This window comes from Triplophysa rosa, linkage group LG22 (genome assembly GCF_024868665.1).
Source record: "Triplophysa rosa linkage group LG22, Trosa_1v2, whole genome shotgun sequence".
Classification (NCBI taxonomy): Eukaryota; Metazoa; Chordata; class Actinopteri; order Cypriniformes; family Nemacheilidae; genus Triplophysa; species Triplophysa rosa.
In genome coordinates, this window is record NC_079911.1 from 14,570,937 (window position 1) to 14,591,773 (window position 20,837).

A 20,837-nucleotide genomic window follows, 5' to 3' on the forward strand; every position below is an offset into this window, starting at 1 on the left:
GCAATTTATGGAAACAAATTTCTCGCATTTGCCTTGAATATAACATGTATCAACAGCAAGACTTTAAGAAAAAAGATAAGAAATAAAACCAAGGTTTCGATCTCAACGTTCACCATTTCTTTCCAACATAACTGTGGTACTTTATTACATTCATGCCGCAAGAAAATCTGATATCAAGAGTGTGAAAAGCAAATTTGAAAAAGGATACCAGAAAGAATGCAATCTCACTTTTAAGTGCTGAAAACTACACGGGGAACATAAACACGATTCCTGAAAGATCTGTGCGCAAGTTGTTTTTGAGGAAATGACATTGACGAGTATTGAAAGATTAAGATAAACTAGAAAAATTGCAGTTAATGCAGAGGAATGGCCACCTTATTCTTTTACGACATTATACAGTGCACATTATTTCGTTTTTCTGATATATAAATGAATGTACACGGTGTTGAAAGTTTTTTAACACTGATGGACATTTTTTAAGCTACGAGTAAAATTCTGAGAAAACAAGACCGAAGCAACCATGCAAATTTCTGCTAAACTTTAAAAAGCATGTTCTTCATGGTCACGCTAACCAAGATTTCAATGAAGCTCTGCGTTTATCCAACTGTATGAGATGTTGTTGCACAACTTTTACACGGCGAGTACGCTAGAGCCGACTGACGTCGTATCCTGCTGCAAGCGGCTGTGTGAAAGCATATGTTCACTAAAAAAAATCAATTTGCTAATTTTAAAATCGTAAAAGAGGAGGAATCAGAAGTTGACTGGTGTCAGAATTGTTTTGTAAAGTATACAAATTATTCATAGCAGTCCATTTATGACATTTATAAAAAATGATACCAGCATGAAAAATAAAAGGGGCCTGTCAACTTCTAGTATAGCCAGCATGGTAGGTTATTAAGGGAGTTAATCTAGTTTGTCTTCACTGTCTTAGCCAATGAGGTACAAGTGTCAGACAATTCCAAAACTAAATACAAGATCTCACAAAGGTCCATTATTCATACTGAAAATAAAGCAGTGTGCGTGCTTGTATTTGTTCTGCAAGAAGGACTCGGGTGTGCTAAATGAGAAAGGGTGTCATTGGTGCGGTGTAATTCCTCGCCCTTTCTGTGCACCCTGACCAACAGGCATCATTCCGGGCGTCAAGGTCGGTATATTTTAAGTTTGCTCTCGGGTTGGTCCTGTCGCGGCAGCGATCCCGCTGTAATACTGAGCGGCATTCAGAACTGAGTATCCCAACCCACGCACACATAAAGACGCCCACCAATCATTTCAACAACAAACATTCTGTTTATTTCACTTTAAAGGATTATAGAAATGCTTTGAGAAGTGCAAAGTCAATATTCCAGATTCTTCCTATTAATATTAATAATTAATATAACAATATTAATAACAATAATATATTTCTTCATGTAATGTCTATACTTGTTGCAGTCAGGGTGAAATGTTACGCGAGTTGTCACCGTCCTACTTGGGCACCTGTTATCTTAAACCTCCGAGCCCGTTTCTCCAGGTCCACATCCTGTCTTCAAATCATTTTTCGGAGTTCTTCCGAGGCCGTCGGAAGCTAGACATGTTCTCTAGTGCATAGATGCGCCGCGAGACCTCCTCGATCCCAGCGGTGTCGAACTCCCCCAGCACCTGTTCGTCGCACTCGACCGCCACCGCGTGCTCCACGGGAATACACGGGTAATCGTCCAGTCTCTCGCCTCCGCCCAATCCCATTCCTAAACCCAGTCCCAACCCAAGCCCGGTGGCATCGGTGCCCATTATCTCCTCAGCCTGCTCCACCGAGCAGCAAAGCTCCGCCCCACCCACAACACCCAATCCTGCACCTTCACTAGGCATGGCAGAGCCATTCAGGGTCCCTGGGTGCTGGGGGGCGGAGCTAGTGATACAGTCAGAAGGTATGGTACAGCTTGCTATGTCTGTAGGCATCTCCACAGGTACCTCCACTGTCTCTGGGTATGCCTCGGTTACAGCCTCTACCTCTCCATCCCCATCAGCATCAACGGTTGCGGCTATTTCCGGGCTAGCGGGTAAAGCTGAGGACAGCTCAGGTGGAACCTCCAGAGCGGGTTGAGCCGTGGCTGTGGTGTAACTGGGTGGAGGTGTTCTGTATTTCTGTCTGTCAGTGTCGGAACTAGCCCGCTTCTTGACGCTCCGTTCAGGGGAGCTGGTCTGGGTAGGAAAGCCCACTTCGGATGCGGTGGAGACGCTGAGCTGAGATTTCAGAGGAACAGGGATAGACATGGAGACGTGGTGCCTATCACTGGCAGAGAGAGAGAGGGGAAGAGAAACAGATGCAGGTGGTTAAACTTCTGTAGTTTTTTACCTAAAAGGACTAGACTCCAAAAATCACAATTTGGATTATAAAAATAAAAGTAACATATAAAAGTACATTACTTCCTCCATACCATGAATGGCTTTCTTATTTTCCTCTCCTTCACTTTGAATAAAATTGTCTGCTAAATGCCTAAATGTCAATGTACAACCTCTAGATTGTTAACTTTCACCTATGCGTCAGGGAGGTAGAAGATGAGAGCATGAAGGAGACCGAGGGGAGAGGAGACAGGAACTAAACTCAGGTGTGTGAAGATGCTGCTGTCAGTTCAGGCTCTTTGTGACACACATCGAGAGTCTGGGAGATCTCAGCAAGACCCTCTGATCCTAAACCTCACACTAGCACTGGTATAAATACACTCGCACCACCCTAAAACACACACAGCTGTTGGGCAACATACATGTTATGAAATATGACATCTTTGTACTGTGTAGGATTCGTCATACTTCAAGAAGACCTTTCACTGAAATGAGCTGCAATTTTATATAGAAGTATCACCATGCATAAGTATAAACAGCGATATTGGTATTATTTTAAAATACAATTATATAGACATCATTTAGCCTACAAAGTCAAACTACAATGGAGCAGCTGCACACAACACTACACCCCAAAATGCATTGCGCTCCACCTAACTTGTGACGAATAAATTGGAAGTAATACAAGCCGTTATTTTATTACACTGCAACCTTCATATACAGGTGCATTTATAGCCGTACGCCTGGTGAAGCGAAATTCTTTTCTGTGGGCGGATGAACAGGCTATTCCGCTTTATAGCAAATTAAAAGTTGCTCCAAACCAAAAATAAACAAGGAAACTTGGTCCCAAATTCCTCATCAGTTCTCTGAAAACAAATATTTAACGGTTCACCAGTAATACCATGGTATGAATTTCTGATTTGCGAAATGATCGTGTGTTTTGACTGTTTGGCACGTAATTAGCTCCAGTTTTTACATGTGAAATTGAGAAAGACTTTCCAAATGAAACGTTACTGTGAACGAAACCGTAGCTTTTCAAAACAGCAGTCAGGCATCAGAAATGTATGTGTAAAGCATTAGAGTGCATGTCAAAAAGCAACGTGTCGCTTGTGGTTTACTAATCACAACCTCTGGAAACAACCCGTTCAACTTAGAATCTGGACTTTGCAATCATTTCTGGTTATAAAACAAAAAATCTCCCCTTACTTCTCAACTTAAGAGTGTGCAAAACAGTGTTTAACACCTCCTGAGCTTTAATAGCTCAATTCTGCCATACAAAGTGATTTTATTTTGTTAAACACCTTGTCTGCTTTTAATTTCCTGAAAACTACAGAATTAAACCATTAAAATGTTCATTAAATTCATTAAAATGTGTTCAAAAACTCATTCAATGAATGCCATTTTACGTAACACATCAAGCTGCTCAAACTGTCGATCTGCGGGGAAAAGCAGCATGTTGTCGTCTAAAATTTTATATATGATTTTATCGTACCGTGTTACTTTTTCAGTTCCGGTTCACTGCGCAACCCCAACAGAATGCGTTATGTAGATATGTAAAACATATGTGCTCCATCCAGCCAAGTGTTTAGACGTCAAAGCCCTAAGCAGGACAAAATAAAGCATTTCTTGTTTGGAACAGCGGGCTATTTGTTACCATGTGCTTTCCCTTCTAAATGAGTTCCACTAAACATGTGTCAAACCGCAACGCTTAATCAAGAGCACGGGGACCGCAGTGTATGGTGGATGGTGTGGGGCTCGCCAGCAAATGTGTGTGCGTGAAGAGGGGGTTATTCACACTGAAGCATGCCAGACAAATCTCCCAGAACCGTCATAATATTTTACATGCAGAACATTTTTTGGGTAAGACAAAAACTTTTTTATGAAGGCCAATCATGCTTTTCCCAAAACGTCTTGCTTCTCCAAATGATGAGAGTGGAGCGCTGGCAGAGCAAGAGAACATATCTCAGAGCTTCCTGTGTTGGAATGGGTGGCGGTCTGGGACTGAACAAAGAGATATAACAGCAGCAGAAGTGAATGTTCTTGTAAAACAGACTTTGGAAGGAAAAACGGATTCGAACCACCCCGGAGGCATTTGGGAAACCACAAATTCTCCACAATTGGGCAAGGAGTGAAAATAAATGCAGGATGACGATAAATAAAAAAGGAGAGTTTAAATAATGTTGGTTTAGGTTCTTACACCTTTACTACAGCCACATATACTGCAATAGTACTCCAGCCAATACGGTCCCTTAAGAGCATATGTGTGTTTTAATTATTTTATTATCTTTTTAAAATGCTGAAAAAAACTTGTTTATTGTGGAAATAATCTGTTCAATTTGGAATCTGAAATTAAATCTAAAAGTTTTATAAAAAAAACCTTCACAAAATAAAATATAATATATTACCGCAAATATAAAAATTATATAAAAAAATTATAAAAGATTCTAAAACGAAATAATATTTAATTTACACATTATGATATATTACATATATTATAATATTATATATTATTTAACATTATTATTTATATGTATATTTTGCAATTATAAATTGAAAACTTATTCGAGACTAGGGCTCTCACGATTAGGAAATTTGGCTGACCATAAATTGTCTATTAAATAATTGCAATTATGGCGATTAATTGTCTGTTTTAAGGCTTTGACAATTATAACAATTCATTACAATTAATTTATTCAATGAAAAAAATACATATCCTTAAGACGTGAAAATTATGTAAATAGCTAATAACACTTACTATAGAGTGAATTATACTGAAACAGAAAAGACTGTCTTGAGCACACAAACTGAAACTGAGATATGAGGATGGTGTCGTCTTGCTGTTTAGATGCAGCAAGTCTTGAATCACTTTAATAAAACTCATCAAGACAAAAAATACAAAGCTGATACAAATCAAATGATGGAGAAATGTCATTTGAATGTACCAGTGAGTGCAAATCAAGAATGGTGGATTAAGAATGCTCCAGATACTGCAGACCACCCTTGTTTACAAGGATTTACAATAATTGCATTTATGTGAAATAATTGTCCTGTACGTGACCCTAAACTTTTGAACAGTAGTGTACAGTATATATTGCAGACTTACATAAAATAACAGATGCAACAGCTGTTTAGTAGACCGTTCCAACTCTGCACATCACATACATCAATGATGATCAAACTATGAAATATGACATTTTCCTTTGCTCTTATTCAGATCCAAGAAACAGATTTTTCAGATTACAGAAGAGCTGGTCCGCATTTAGACACAACTAGCGTTGCAAAAACTGCTCACGCTAATATTTACCTATTGTTATAAAAATGCATTGTTTATTGGGACGCCAAATTGTTTCCTGGTTCCTGGTTCCTGGTCTGGTCACGCTCCAGTAACAAGGCTTCATTGCGCCGCACTGTTTACACAAATCATTCATAACACAAATACTGACAGAAATCATTGCACATGTGGGACTGTTTCCAGCTACGTCACCGCCAAAGCCTTCATAGCGATAAGGATGTGCTCTGGCCCTTCTAACAGGAATGCATTTTTGCTGGTGCGACTATTTGATTGTAAATAATAACGGAACGTTGGAGGAACGCTGGGAGAATGCTGGAGGACGATTTCAACAGATGTGAATGGGAACGCATATCAGGGCGTCATCCACAGAGACAGCTTCATCCCACTCTGTGCAAATCTATCTCGACAGCTTCAAGAGTTCCTCTCTCAGATTTATTTCCTAGTGCTGTGTTTGTGTGGGAGCTTTTCTGCAAACTCCGAAATAAGAACGGACATTTAGCTTAGGTTGTTCTGTGAGGTTATGCCGAGTTTATAGACACTGGGTGTAGTTTCTACAATGCCAGCAACATAAAACAGAATTGGAGGACAAATATGTAATTTTTCCTCAAACACTCACCCCGACTGCAACTGCTCAGAAAACCGGAAGCGCCGCCCCCAAACCCACACTATTGGTTGAGTCAATTCACGCACTGTTCAACCAATCAAACAAAGTGAAAGTGTCTGTACCCCAAATACACATTAAACTGTCAGAAGAAAGCATTCAAAAGTGTTTTTATTTCTAAGTGTACCTGGGATTAAGGGATTTCTATGAGTGGACATCCAAAAACATTGTTTGTTATACATCAGGCATACCTTTCAACTATTTGACAGCTTGTTGTACAGTTCTGTAACGAAAAAGTCGCATTATGAATCATTTTCACAAATAGATTGAAAAGCATCGTTTCTAACAGTCCATATATGGTTTTTCAAAACCTAGATGGGAGGAGCTAAAGAAAGGGGAGGGGCACAGAAGGACAAACTGTTAAAAGATGATGTCTTATGGTATCAGTGTTACACTTTCACTAGCATTCCAGAAGATTCTTCAGAACCCACCCTACAGTTTCCATCCTGGGGAGCAGTCAAATCAGACCCTTTACTTCCAGACGGACCCCCTACGCCTCACTGTCTTCACCCACACTCGAGAGCTCAACGGTGGGGCTGCAGGACCTCTCAAGCACTGCCAGAGTCCTGCACGGATGTCGTGCCATAAATAAGAGAATGTTTCGCATTTTCGGTTTGAACTCAGCGGGACACGTCATTAACACAGCAGTGCCACGTCCTCCACCCCCGTCTCCCTTTCAATGTCTCCTCTCTCTGTTCGGTACACTCCATCCATTGCTTATTACCAGAAACTGTTTAGAACAGTTTCCGTTTTCTTTTTATGAACTGATTGGGTGATTTTTATGACAGTTCTGTTAATGTTCTTGAACGTCGGCATTCTCCAGGTAATGTGAATGTGATTTTAAAAAAATCAACAGAAAACATTGCACGTTTATACATTACACAGTATTATTACTATTTGCTACATTTGTCATATAGGTTAAAGTGATCATTTTAAGTGTCATTTTATACTCACTGTCATGTCATTTCAAACCTTTATGACTTACTTTCTACCGCAGAACACAAAAGAAGATATTTTGAAGAATGTTTTTAACTGGCACCCATTCACTTGCATTGGCTTTAGAAGGAAATGGGTGCCAGCACTGTTCGGTTACCGACTTTCTTCAAAATATCTTCTTTTGTGTTATGCGGAAGAAAGAAAGCATTACAAGTTGAGTACATGATGACAGAATTTTCATTTTTGGGTGAACTATCACTTTAAGGTCAAATATTCTTCAAGCATTATTATTCTATAGGAATTGTTAAATTAACTGTTCCACAATAGAACCAGAATCAAAATCAAAATATTAGAATCAAATATTACTAACCCCTTCTCACGATTACTATTCCTATTGCTCAAATAAACCATGACGCTTACCCTCTCTGCTATCGTTTCGCTTCTTTACACCATTTAGCATCTCACACAGTTCCAGATCTAACTGGACTGGCAGGCAGAAGAAATCGCCGGCACGCATGAGAGTAATTATGGCGTAAGATCAAGGCTATGAAGGTTGGATCTCACTGTCAATCAACATCTGAATGGAAAAAGGCAGCAGGATTGTGAAAGCATCAGTCAGAGCACTGATAAAAGCAGACCGGGGTTTTTTTTGACAGGACTCCGACATTGAAATGCTTTCCAGTAGCCCAACTGGTGGAGCAATGTTCTAGCAGCATAGGGATCATGAGTTAAAATCTCAGGAAATGTATTTTCTGATCAAATATAATATATATGGCCTGAAAGCACATAAAAGCATATGCCAAATACATAATTGAGTGCCAAAGCTGACGGTTGCTATAGTACATGAAATATTTTAGATAATTTGGTTTTCCAAGGCCAATAAATTACATCACACTGTGCTCTCAGTCGAACACTTCTTACACTTTATTAATCTCTCAAACTACGTGGGTTTTCCCCTCACAATCAATGTAGAAGAGTATACACGTGTATAGATTCTAGTAACCTCCTGTTACAATTATTAGTGGCTATTGTAATCATTCTAGTGTGTGTATTTCCAAAAGTTTAGGAAATAAACAAATCTGACATAAAGCTAGTAAGAGGGATGGAATCGGGTCATTTTCCCACAAAAAAAAAAAGAAGACTCCACAGATAAACTTGCAGTTTAACATTCCGCTTGTAAATCTGCCTCTCTGAGTCCAGCAACCTGAGCCAAAGAATCTGCAAAAGGATCAAATAGTACTAACCCCGAGTTCAGAAATTGATTTGTTAGACATGCAACACATGTGCAAAACTCCTGTACATACACCGGGGGTTGGGACATTACATTTAGGTCCTGCCAACTTTTATAACAAATGTTTACAGATCAAACAATTTCATTAAGTCAGTCTCTAAAGCTCCTCGAGGGACGCACCATCTCCTGTTTCTTTCAGCGGCCCTAAAACGTGCAAATAAACGGTCGCTGGGATTAAGGGTAAAAGAAATCGACATATTTTCTCAATATGTGTGAATAATCCTTGACCTAATTTTACTGAACATCACTCCTCCTCTACTCCCCAAAGGATCTACTGAATTTGCAGTATACAGAATGTGAGCGATCTTTCCCATGATGCACCTGCTCTTTCCCAAACAAAGGTGGTTGCTCTATTTCTTTTGCTATTTCCAGTCCTCCCCGTACTTTCTCTGCAGTTTCTGTGTTACTTTTGCATCTGCTCTGGTGAAGGGTTTTATGCACCGATCATTTTTACTCTGGCCTCTACCCTGGAAAATTATGTTAACCGAGACCGTTTCAGAGAGAAATGAATGCAATGGTAATATAAGCAGCCCGGAAACTGAAAATCAAAAGAATATATTAACTTTATATATCAGTTTTAGACCCAAAGATTAGTTTCATCAGTTCCAATATGACTTCACTACGACATCATAGCAACATTCATTATGACCTCTTGCAGTATGCAGTACCTCAGAGATGACGTATTTTAGGCTAAACCGGCAGTAAGCGCCGCGCTGGTTCCCTCGACCGAAAGCCTATGCATTTTTCCCATACACTTTTGGAAGATCGCAAAAAATAAGCTCTGTGATTAACAAAGGTTTATGGTGTTTACACGTTTTGTCTATCAAGATAATCTTTACAAATTAACACAACATGTTGTTACCTTTGAAGCCGAAATACAATTGGCAGAAGTAAAAAGCTAACACGATGCTATAAACAGACTACACATTAAAAATGTGTACCCTGGTAAGTAATTACTCCGTGCATGAATCTGCATCTACATTTTAAGAGATTTGTGCCCATGTTGCATTATTTGTGAGCTTTATATGCGCAATGACGTCTAACGTCCCCGCCAAAGGAAGTAGTCGCTTTTAGCAACTTGTTAGCAACCGCTGTTTTTAAGACACAATAAGGCTTTAAAAAAATCACAAGTGGGTTATAATTGGTGTGTTTTATGTCAAAGAATAAATGTGACAATATTTAGAGGTTTTGTTAACCACTGACCTTATTTCGGGCGATCTACCAAAACCCATTCAAAAACCCATAGACTTTGGGGCGATGGAACCGGAAGTCCTAAAATGCCAACTCGCTTCCGGGGTTTGCATACAAAAATACGTCATCTCTGAGGTACTCAATTATGTCTTTAGGACTACCATAATGTTCTATTATAATTTCATAATAATCATCATGATGTCACAATGGAACTAATGACAGCTTAAGGACAACCAATGGCAGTCACTTGTGCCAGTGATGATGTCATAATGAAAATCTTTATGACCATTTTTGTTTATGTATTATAAATTACCTCAAAATAACCAAATTAAGATCAAATTTTAGGATGTTCAGACAGTGACACGACTGCGTATTCATGTCTTGAACAGCCACTATGTTACTGTACATTGAGTTTATCTTTGCATCTGGGTCATGTACAAAATTGAGCTATAAAAATGTTACAACAGTACCATAAATAAGATACAATTCATAGAACACCCCCACAAATCCATCTGCATCACTGAAGACAGCACGGTTGAGAACTTCTAGTCTAGACCTTCCGTGTGATGCATGGAGTTGGAGTTAGCAGACGCCCACACTGTAAAATGTAACTTGACTCAGAGGTCCTCAATGTGCTGGAAGTTATCATTTATGGCCGCAGGGCAGTGTGATGAAGATGTATATGGAATGTTCAGTGGTTGTGTGTTTGGTCTGGCCGATCCCCTCCGGGAGAAACGGAAACTGCTCTTTCACGGTTCCAAGCGAACCATCGAGTCAACACAACCGCTGTATCCCTGCCGCCACCCCGCAGGTCCGTTTCTCTGGACTTCCACTTCCTCCTCTACTTCCTGCCACTCTGTACGCTTCAGGAGGTCAAAAGGTCACGCTTTCATCTGTTCCATCTTAAGCATTTCCACAATCCATTAAACGCAAGTAAGATATGAAAGACACTGAACCGTTTTACTCAACTTGGCCTTCTTCCTTTCAAAACCCAGATTATTAAATTAACGTTCAGATAGATGGTTCGCCTATCACTGAACCAAGAAAGAGCTGTAGAGATCAAAAGCAGGTTCTTCAACAGCATGCATGGTTCTTTATGAAAGTCATTGGTTTTAAAGATTTTTTTATAATTAATGAGACTATTTTGCTGTATCCTGAAGCGACTACACCTTGACGGGACAGTTTACTCAAAATGAAAATTCTGTCATCATTTACTCTTGTCATCATGACTTTCTTTCTTCTGCAGAACACAAAAGAAGACATTTTTAAGAATGTTGGAAACCAAACAACGGCGGTACCCATTGACTTGCATTGGTTTTGTGTCTATTGTTAGAAGTGAATGGGTACTGCCACCGTTCAGTTACCAACATTCTTCAAAATATCTTCTTTTGTGTTCTGCAGAAGAAAGTCACACAGGTTTGAAACGACAAGAGGGTGAGTGATGGCAGAATTTTCATTTTTGGGTGAACAATCCCTTTTACAAGAAAGGAAATGGAGAATTTGCCTCAAAGACTCTGAGAAAACCAATTTGATACGCAAAACAAACGTGAGCGATGCATGCCAGAACAAAAAATCCTGAATATTTTATACAAACAAAAGCATTCTTACCATCGCACAAGCAGTCCGTGCTCCAAAAAGTTCTTCAAGTTGGGCAATGTCTGACGCAGGTCCGGAGTGGAGAGTCCATGCTGATACCTCAACTGTAGAATGAGAAACACAGAGGAAATGCATTTGTAAGAGCAATCACCACCGGTCTGATCTATGACTACACAATCACCATGGCATCACCTGGGCATTGTGCCATCAGTTTGTACAGCAGGTTAATTCATTACCCCGCAGGTGCACATACATACACACAAAAATGTCTTCAGACTGCAGATGTTTAAGCCATTGAGTCTACTAGAACTACAGGACCATTGACAGCTGACATAAACCAGCCCCACGCCCCTAGTTCGCTTAAGTTTCAAATTAATATTTAATAAAGATGGGAATGCAAAAATTGAAATGACATTTTTTAAGAGTAGCCGCAATGTTGCAGAGCTGTGTTTGTGCTGACCAGATACAACTCTACATCAAGTGGAGTTATCCACACATGACAATCTCAAACATTTATAGCCTCCGTAAACCACCGGCCATAGTAAAAGACGTCTGACACTGCAGGATTTCCAACGCCAGTGCCTATTTTGACTTCTTTTTAGGGGAAAATGGGGGGCTGAAGAGGTAGGGTGGGAGAGGGCTTGTCTCCAAGAAAATGTGAGGGAGACAGATCTACATGATGGAAGGTCCAACAAGCTTGAATGTTTTATTTCCCCTCTTGTACAATCGCTCAGTCCAACACATTAGCCATCAATGCTCTCTGGCAAGCTGACGCCAACACACACCTACAATAATACAGTGTGTGAGTGTGTATTGCAATGAGGTGGGAGGGAGAACGAGACCAAGATAAGAAAAAGTAAAAGTGAGAGAGAAAAATGGCACACATCTGGAACGAATAAAAAGGGAAAAAAGCATGACAATCTGCCGAAAGAGCAACAATCTCTCTCGTTCTATTAAAAGTGTACATCTGAACCAAGGCAAGAACAACAAAACTCTTTCCGTCAATGACAGAAGTCAAGGTCCAACCATGTGAACCAAAAGTGAAAATCATATTTACAACATAGAAAAGTGACTATTCTTAGAAAACCAAATCGCCCCCTTTAGGCCCGGGAGTGAAACACAATAATAATACTTGTTTTCATTGAAAATGACACGTGCACAAGGTCTCAAGTGCAACTAATGCATCAGGGCACTCCCTGACATACATCTGGTCTATCGGGCCGCATGGCAGAACCCTTTGCACGTCTTCATAAATCCAAATCAATCCCGATATAATCACTGTGACGGACGATCCGCGTGTGATTTCAATTACAACTGACACCGCTGCCACGGTGACACTTTCACAGGCCAAGAATTCAGTATCACTAATCTTGAGAATACCACGGCTGAAAGAGACGGAGAGAAAGTCTGGAAAAATATGTGATAACTAATGTCAAAACGGCGTGAAAAACATCAGAAAAGGCTTCAGGTGGTCCTCTTGTGTACAGTTGAGGAGGACTATTTATTTTTTAATATTGTGTGTTTCAGTTTCCAAGAACCTTCAGACAACCTGTAAAACTGAGCAAAGCAGGACAGTGCACTCGAAAACAAATGTGGGTTATGCAGATCCTAAAGGGAGCAAGTGAAATACTGCCTACATCTTCTGGGGTCCATTCCAATCCGACAGAACTGAACTATAAGCCCAGTGAATATATTTTATTCTGTTGCCAATTGTATTTTATTTAGTGTATATGACAAGATAGTTCCCTTAAGTTAGAATTAAAACAACACAGGTCTAATGTTATGTCTTAATTGGAAACGTGTCTCTACTGGCGATGAAACATTCCAAATCCATGAAGAACTAACATCTCATTCATTCATGGATAAAACTACGGCTCTGGCTTATACCAGATGACCACGTGCAGGGATCTGCATGCGGACCGAAAGGAAAAGGTCTTCAGAATTGTGCCAACAGCAACACCATTCCATTCAGGAATCAGAATGGGCCGTACCACTTCGTCCTGGCCGACTGCCTATAACCATGTTTGTTCAGTGTTTCTCTGACACAGATACTGATTAGATTAAAGCCAAAAGTCAGTGAGATTTTTCCAAAAAATGAAGGAGAAAATGAAGTAGGACGGACACGGTTGAGGAGCCAAACACACAATCCGACCCTTCTTGTAAAGCATCATTCTTTATGAATCATTTCATTATGATTTTTATGAACCGTCGCTAATGTTGGGAAACAGGCTTTTCGATCTGTATATGATCATTAGCAGGTCTATGATGAGGTTCCCCGATGAGCGGTCTACAGTTTTGTTCCAAAACCCAGTAAGTTGCCTACAGAGCGGCCTACTGAGGCAGTATTGTAACAGTCCTAAAAAATAATACTGTAAAGGCCTGTTCACACCAAGAATGTTAATAGTATTACAGGCCACACCAATGGATGATAATGTTATGTTTATTCTAAGCTCCCAAGCTACAGTTTCACATTTTTAATGCGTGCTTCAAACAGATTTTGATTGACTGGAAAAAATCCTTTAAAAGTGATGCCAAAATTCATTTCTCTGTATTATTATTGTTATAAAATTGTGGTGTAGACTTTAATCCTCGAAAGTGTTTATAACTTTATTTTAATAGTTATGTTGATAGTTATTGTTCTTGGTGTAAGGGGCCTTACGTGACAGATTTTGAATGCTTAACAACTTCGCATGGCACTTAAATGGCGTACCAGACAGGAGACTTGACCTGGTGTTGATAGAATTGTGTTGCTAAGCTAACGATGCAATACTCAATAAATAACTTCTAAAATGAATCATTTTCTGTCATAAGCATGCCAATTGCCAACAATGCCTTAAGATGTTGTCCCTTCAGGTAGCAACACAAAGTTTTACAACAGAGCGTGTTTGTGTTTTCTTCTTAAGTTTGTACATTTTTTTTAAAATGCAGAATTGAAGAGCAGCCAAGCGTGCTGATATGCAACCTGATAGGAAGCACAAGGAAAAGCAAAACGATGACATCATCGCATCCAACAGGGCACAAACCCAATTGTTTTGTGTGTGTGTGTGCTTATTGTGTAGCTTTTTATTCAGCCCCGGTGGAGTGTTCCCCTCATCTGCACGCCAACCCTTCTCATATCACATAAAAACCAAATCCCTTTGTATAAATGAATACACAAACTTGTAAACAAGAACCAGGAATGATGTATTTACACCCTAAAACACACACACACACACACACTTTTGTAGAAGGTCATTAATTCAACAAGTAGTCATTAATAATCGCCCACCCTATTCCTGGGGCAGCTTGCCCTACAAAGAAAGGCATTATGGAAGGAAATCTGCTCCTGCAATCTAGCAAGTCAAAGGCATTTGGCATGCACATTTAATTTAATTACTGCCTTTGTTCATCCTTAAAGTTTTTGCTACATGTGTTTAAGAGCGCCGCACATCTGGCCTGTGAGCCCTCCGCTGGCGTGCTGTGTGATGGAGGTATGCATGCTCCTTTTCCCCTGTGTGCTTTGCATTACGCCGCAGATCGAGTAGCCGCATTTGTGAATTGCTTTTGGCAAAGGATGCTGGGATGGATTATAGCATAAACCTGTACATCAAGCATTCTAAAGCAAACAACTACCTCTTTTCTTCCTCATACTCTTAGATAAATAAATACGCAGGCCACAGGAAATGCGCAGTCGGTGCAGACAGACAGTGGGGCATATCAGGAAGCTGCGTGGATCGGTGCGTCAGTCTTAATTAAAAGCGACAATCTGATGCGCTGACAGACTAAAGCAGCAAACAGCGGTGGGTGGCACGGGGCTCTCACAAATAGATTCAGAAACTGCAGAATGAAATAACATGACACTATTTAGTTTCTCAAAGTGCATAGAGCTGTAAATCAAAGATAACAGAAAAGGACCTAGATATCACATGTTATGCTGTAGTTCCTTCCATTGGCAAGTAACACATGTAACATGGTGAACAGGCCTCTTGTAATCTCTTCTTTGTTTCCCCCCTCTGGTTCTCTCGGTTGTTGTTGTTTGCCTGTGGTCTTCTATTTGTCCTTCATGGTCATATTAGATTAGGGGAAACCTGAGAAAAACGACAGAGGTGTGGCGGCTACATCTGTCTGAAAACGATACAAGTCGGGGACAGTCCTCTGAGATCATTCTGGTGTCTCCCTTCTGTGACCCACGTGCTCCAGACGTGCACATTATCCAGACTCGACACGACTGGGGTTCTAGAATTTCCGCCGTGGATGAGAGCTGCCACAGACATGAAATCTCCAGATTGGCTCTGGATAAAAGACAGGTGGTGCTTCGACTGCAGGTTTGAAAAGGTGCATCTGATACGGCAGCGAAAGAACGTTTGCCATGCGCCTTGATGTCACGGTAACGCGAGAAGCTCTGGAATCACTTAGGTCACGACTACCTGGATTAAAAACATGCTGGTCAAATTTAATGGCATGCCGAGGTAGGAACTAAAACAATTTTACATGCCAAAACACGGCTTTTTTATCTGTATTTGTGCGTTACACACTGAACTATAGGAAAAATGGTCTTTGCTTGAGATTTACTCAACAAATATTAGGGCGGAAAAACAGTTCTTATTTTAGTTCTTAAAATAGTGGTTATTCAGGAAAAATAATGCTCTTATAAAAATAGGCTTAAAAAAAGGGGAGGGGTAAAATATGTATGATAAAAATTGTCCAAACACTAAACTTTTAAACACAAAATTATTTGTCGAAAAGGCAAACTACAGCATATGAGTGATTAGAAAAAAGCTCACGGAAAAAAAACATACATCAACCACAATTTTAGCTGTTATTAATATTTGATTATCCTCTCTTGTGGTTATAATTTGGAGTCATTCTCTTTGGCTATAAACTTTTATAAACATTTCATACGCGTTTGATTTTTTGCTAAATAAATGAATATTGATAAAATATTTGAAAAAAGTCAAGATGTCAATTGTCCAAAGTTGAACATCACTTTTGGCCACCATTGCATATACAAAAATATACATAATTGGACAAAACACAAAGATAACACAGCTGAGATACCTTCCAGTCATGTATATCTCAGCTGTGTTATATTTCTTTCATCACAGTCTGCATAAAAATGTACATTTTATTCTGTTGTCACCCTGTTGCATTGTCCCACTGCTGTCAAAGTCAATTTTCTTCCATTCTTATGGCTTGCAGAAGTTCTCATTATGTAAGACAAATTGAAACTGACACAGGATATGAAGGCTGCCTCCCAAATGAAACCTCTTTATGCCGTCAGGGGTCATACCGACGAGTGTTTTGTCATCGAAAAAGTCACAACAGTTCAATGCAAAGGAATTTCTAGAATCTCCTGACAAACCGGTGCTGCAGATGCGGCGTGAGGAGACGGAAATCCGCGAGGCCATAACTTTTCATCAGCAGAGCAATTTTACTTTGCAGAGTTCTCTGATCCAAACTCCAGAGGTCTCTGAAAGTCTGACCCACACAGACAGCCACTTTGGTAATTCACAATAAAAAAATTAATCCTTTAGGTAAAGCCGAGGATGTTCCCCTCTTGCCCTCGTAAAAAAAATGGTTTTGGGGAATGGTTTTGCCGAGTTCTTGCCGTCCCAAGGGGAGGCAATCAGGGGCCCCGGATGGTCCCCTATTAGTCTGCTTTGGAGGGGCCAGCACAGGTGCTAACCTTATGTTACCCACCCAGGTCAGAGCTACAAAGGGCGCAAAAAAGACAAGCATAATTCTCTTAAACTGGCTTTCGATAATAAAGACGGCAGTGAATTATCAATTTTTGATATCGTTAGGCAAGAGCCTTGGTTGTGGAGAAGATCCAGAAAGGTTATGAAAGGTCTCTTAAAGACTGAGAACAGTCTCGTGTCAAATGCAAGGTATACAAAATGCAATCTCATTTGAGGACATAAAAAGGTCATATATTGCAACCCTGCTCTAACCTTGAAAAGAAAGCATAGCATAAAAAAGAGATCTCTCCTGAGATTCGACTACTTACATCAGGGTCATTCTTTGTAAATTAATAGATGAAGGAAGAAATGTTTGACAAGGCTTGGCTCCGATCACTTGCTTATACCCACTCTGACCCTGAATTTAACAAGGCTTCATAAAAGACAGGCCTTCATTGCATTGGCCAAATGCCTGTATATCTCTGTTTGATGACAGTTTGCATGCACAACTGGTCTACATCTTTAACTGATAAGCCTTTCCATAATATATCTCAATCATTATCTCGCTTTCCTTGGATTTATACTAGCTTTGCCAAGTTGGTCCTTACCGCTTGGTACGGCTGACCAGACGGAGCATGCTTACATAAAACAGCATAAAAGAAAGCAACCATATTGTTCAGCTTATTCAGGAAAAAGCATGCATGCATTATCAGCGCTAATACATAAGACATGCCAAATGTGTGACTACAGAACTAAAGGCAAAATAGCCCGAAGTTAAAAAACGAGGTCTTTGACACCATGAACTGACCACCTTTTCCCTTAAAGGTCAGAAGATTTTTGATATTTGTTTTGAATGACATGAAATTGAAACTGAAAGCGCTCTCTAAGCTCTCCTTGTTGTGCTCAAGAGCAAAAATACTATATGCACCTGAAGCGTTACCAAATGTCTAACATTTTAAATCGTTTTTTTGGTTTAACGTTAAGCTTGGAAGAAAAAGCAGGCTTATGCAAACCACAATGTCTGCTTGAAAACACATGCTATGGTTCAGTGTCCGCTCAGACTGCGACGCTAACAAAATTAGCCATGAAAACTCCCAATGGTCTGTGGCCATGAAGATGCCTCACGGCCATCCTCCGTTTTGATATCTCGCCAGTTTTTAAGCCAATCAACCTCTAGCATATCAGATTAGCCTGTGCATAATGTTCCCTTTTTAATGGTTTTAAGATATTTAAAATGCAAAACTGGCATATCTTTCTCAGACTCTTGGTTTAAGTAAAAACACAATACAATACTGTATGTCACAATACGAAAAAAATGATATGTATTGTACTGCTATGTTCGTTTTACAATATGATGTTTGTTTGTTTGTTGGTAGAGCTTTCAAAACAATAAAACAACATACCGGTTTTCTTTTTTGTGCGTTTACTGCTTGAAACATTCTCTCTTAAGTTTCATCCTTCTTAAATCCTTTCTTAATTATTTTTTTTTTTGTTAAAATTTGAACCAACGCCTTTAAAACAAAGCCTGGAAATGTGCTCCCTTCAAGTCAACACACTGCCCAAGTGTCTTTATCCTCCAGATTAACATCTGCTATGAAATTTAAGATTAGATAATTTGACTTTCAAACATACTGTTGACAGTTTCAAAAACTCTCTGAGAAAAAATGAGGACAGACATATTCAGAAAGGATTTACATTAATACGGTAGTAAGGGATTTAGAGCGATTAGCCTAAAATGAGCTTCTTTGACTGATCCAGCTTTTGCCAATTACCTCTTGCGAGCCTACAGAGGAAAAAACTATTACACATTTTTTATTTATATTCGTTCCTTTAAGAGGAAAGAGACAAAGCCCCTAATGCCATAATGTCCTTGACCTCTATCTTCAGGACTCTTTACTAAAACACTAACTTTAATATCACTACCACTAGTTTCATTTTGTTTGTTTTTTCATCTACTCTTGTCCAATTCCCCAATAATGAAAGGCAGGTGTAGATACACTGTACATAATGTTAAGCCATCAAGCTTACCTTAAAACACCGCAGACTCTGGCGTTCAACGTTACACTTTATTAAGTATCATATGAACACGTTACAGATTTAATTTATTTACATAATTAAGAGAAAGTCTTACTGAGATGAATGGGAAATTTAATTTGGAGACTATTGTAACAAGAGCCTGCTGCGTTTTCAGGTCCTCGCCAATCCAACATGAGAATACAATAGGGCTTCATGCGACATACAAGAAATATTCACACCGCAAAACATGCATCACACGATTATAATTAGACTGACAAGGAGTTCTTGTGACACTACAAGCATCAAAGCCAAAGCATAAGTTGAGATGTGTGAATATATTGCGTTCTTTGTGAGATAACACAACAATTGATTGACTGATAAAGCCTTTGCTATGTGACCTTTACACTGTACGTGTATTTGAGGGTGTAGATGTCTGGTAACATTCTGTACTGTAATGTACAGTAACATTCCACAGGTGATGTCATAGACTGGGCATCTAACATTGTGTCATTACATACTGCAAGTGTGATGACTTTCAAGTAATAATGGAAAATTAAGTCAGAATCAAAGCAAGAGAACAAAAGCTTCTGACAGGATTTTTTAGAGGCATTATTATTAGTATTTTTTAAATAAAATGACTTATAATTTTAGTTTTGAAATAATAAAAACAAAGCGTGGAACAGTCTATTCATTAAACTCTCACGAAAAGACGGTTTTCAATAATAAAAACATTATAAAGAGAATATCTCAGTGGTGAGTCATAAGATATAATAGCAAACCAATAGGCTATCCGGTTTAATGTAAAGCACATATGGTGCGCATTAATCACACATGTAGATTTAATGATGACTGGATGTTAAAATGTACATTTTATAGTGCCAACATTACGAAATTTCTTCCTTTTAACTTTTCATAAAAATTTTAAGCCTAATTACAGTAATGTCAAGTACCACCTTCAGCACTGCGTTTCATTTTGCTGCTGGTTCTTGTCAAATCCATAGTCTTATTAAAAAGTTATCAGTCATTTCTTGTTTTATATCAATAACGCTCACTAGGAGTCTAAAAGTCACATGCTTATGACATCACAAACACCAAATTTCTTCACTACACTTGAATGACACATGTTTTACGTCACTTTTAAATCCTCAGAATACGAAGTCTAGTCCAGAGTGCTAGTTAGTAAACAGTCTTGATCTCATAGGGTACACTGCCACCTGTCAGAACAGTTGCCCTGTAAGGGGGTCCCTGGACCATCACTGGAGTCATAAACTTAAATCGTCAGTAAGGTCAGCCCATGTTAACTCAAGACGGGGAAACCCTAAACCAATACTGCACTGTGAGAGGTCAGAGTAGCCTGTTAACACCATAGTGACAAACAAAGACACCCATTCATCCTATAAAGTGGGGACCCGGGGGCCAAAACACATACATTTGGAGCATTTACAATGCTTATTTACGTATTTACTTAGAACTGAAATACACAAACTGCTCAAGAAATGACAGTCTAGCAAACAGTTCCTTAAACATTTAGCTGAAACAACAGTACATTACAGTGGATTTACAGTATGGCCAACAAAGAACTAACAGGACCTGGCCTGTTAGGTTCTACTTTTAAATCCCAGCATGGAAAAATGGATCCTAGAAACCCACACAGAATAACAAAAAAAACATAATTTACAGTCCTCGTTTAAGTGCAAGTGCCAAATAAAACCATTAAAACATTATTTTCATTTCAACGAAAACGTCTGGCGTGGTCATAATCGTGCTTTATAATTTGAAATAGGACGTATTGAGGGTTCCTTTATTGGGCTTGTTATTCTGCGGCGGCGGAATAGTTCCATAAATGGCACGGGAAAACATGGCACGGAACAGCTGTGA

The 20,837-nt window shown here is 39.4% G+C and overlaps 1 protein-coding gene across 1 annotated transcript in view; it reads right to left on the minus strand.

The window, feature by feature from the left end:
* Nucleotides 1-1,267: 1,267 nt before the first annotated feature.
* uvrag (UV radiation resistance associated gene) overlaps nt 1,268-20,837 on the minus strand; it is a 94,618-nt gene continuing 75,048 nt past the window's right edge. The window contains exons 14-15 of the mRNA XM_057321484.1: nt 11,299-11,390; nt 1,268-2,269 (exon numbers count right to left, since the gene is read on the minus strand). Of these exons, the coding sequence (XP_057177467.1) occupies nt 1,531-2,269; nt 11,299-11,390 (831 nt within the window). The 3' untranslated portion in view covers nt 1,268-1,530. The remainder of the gene's footprint in view (nt 2,270-11,298; nt 11,391-20,837) is intronic.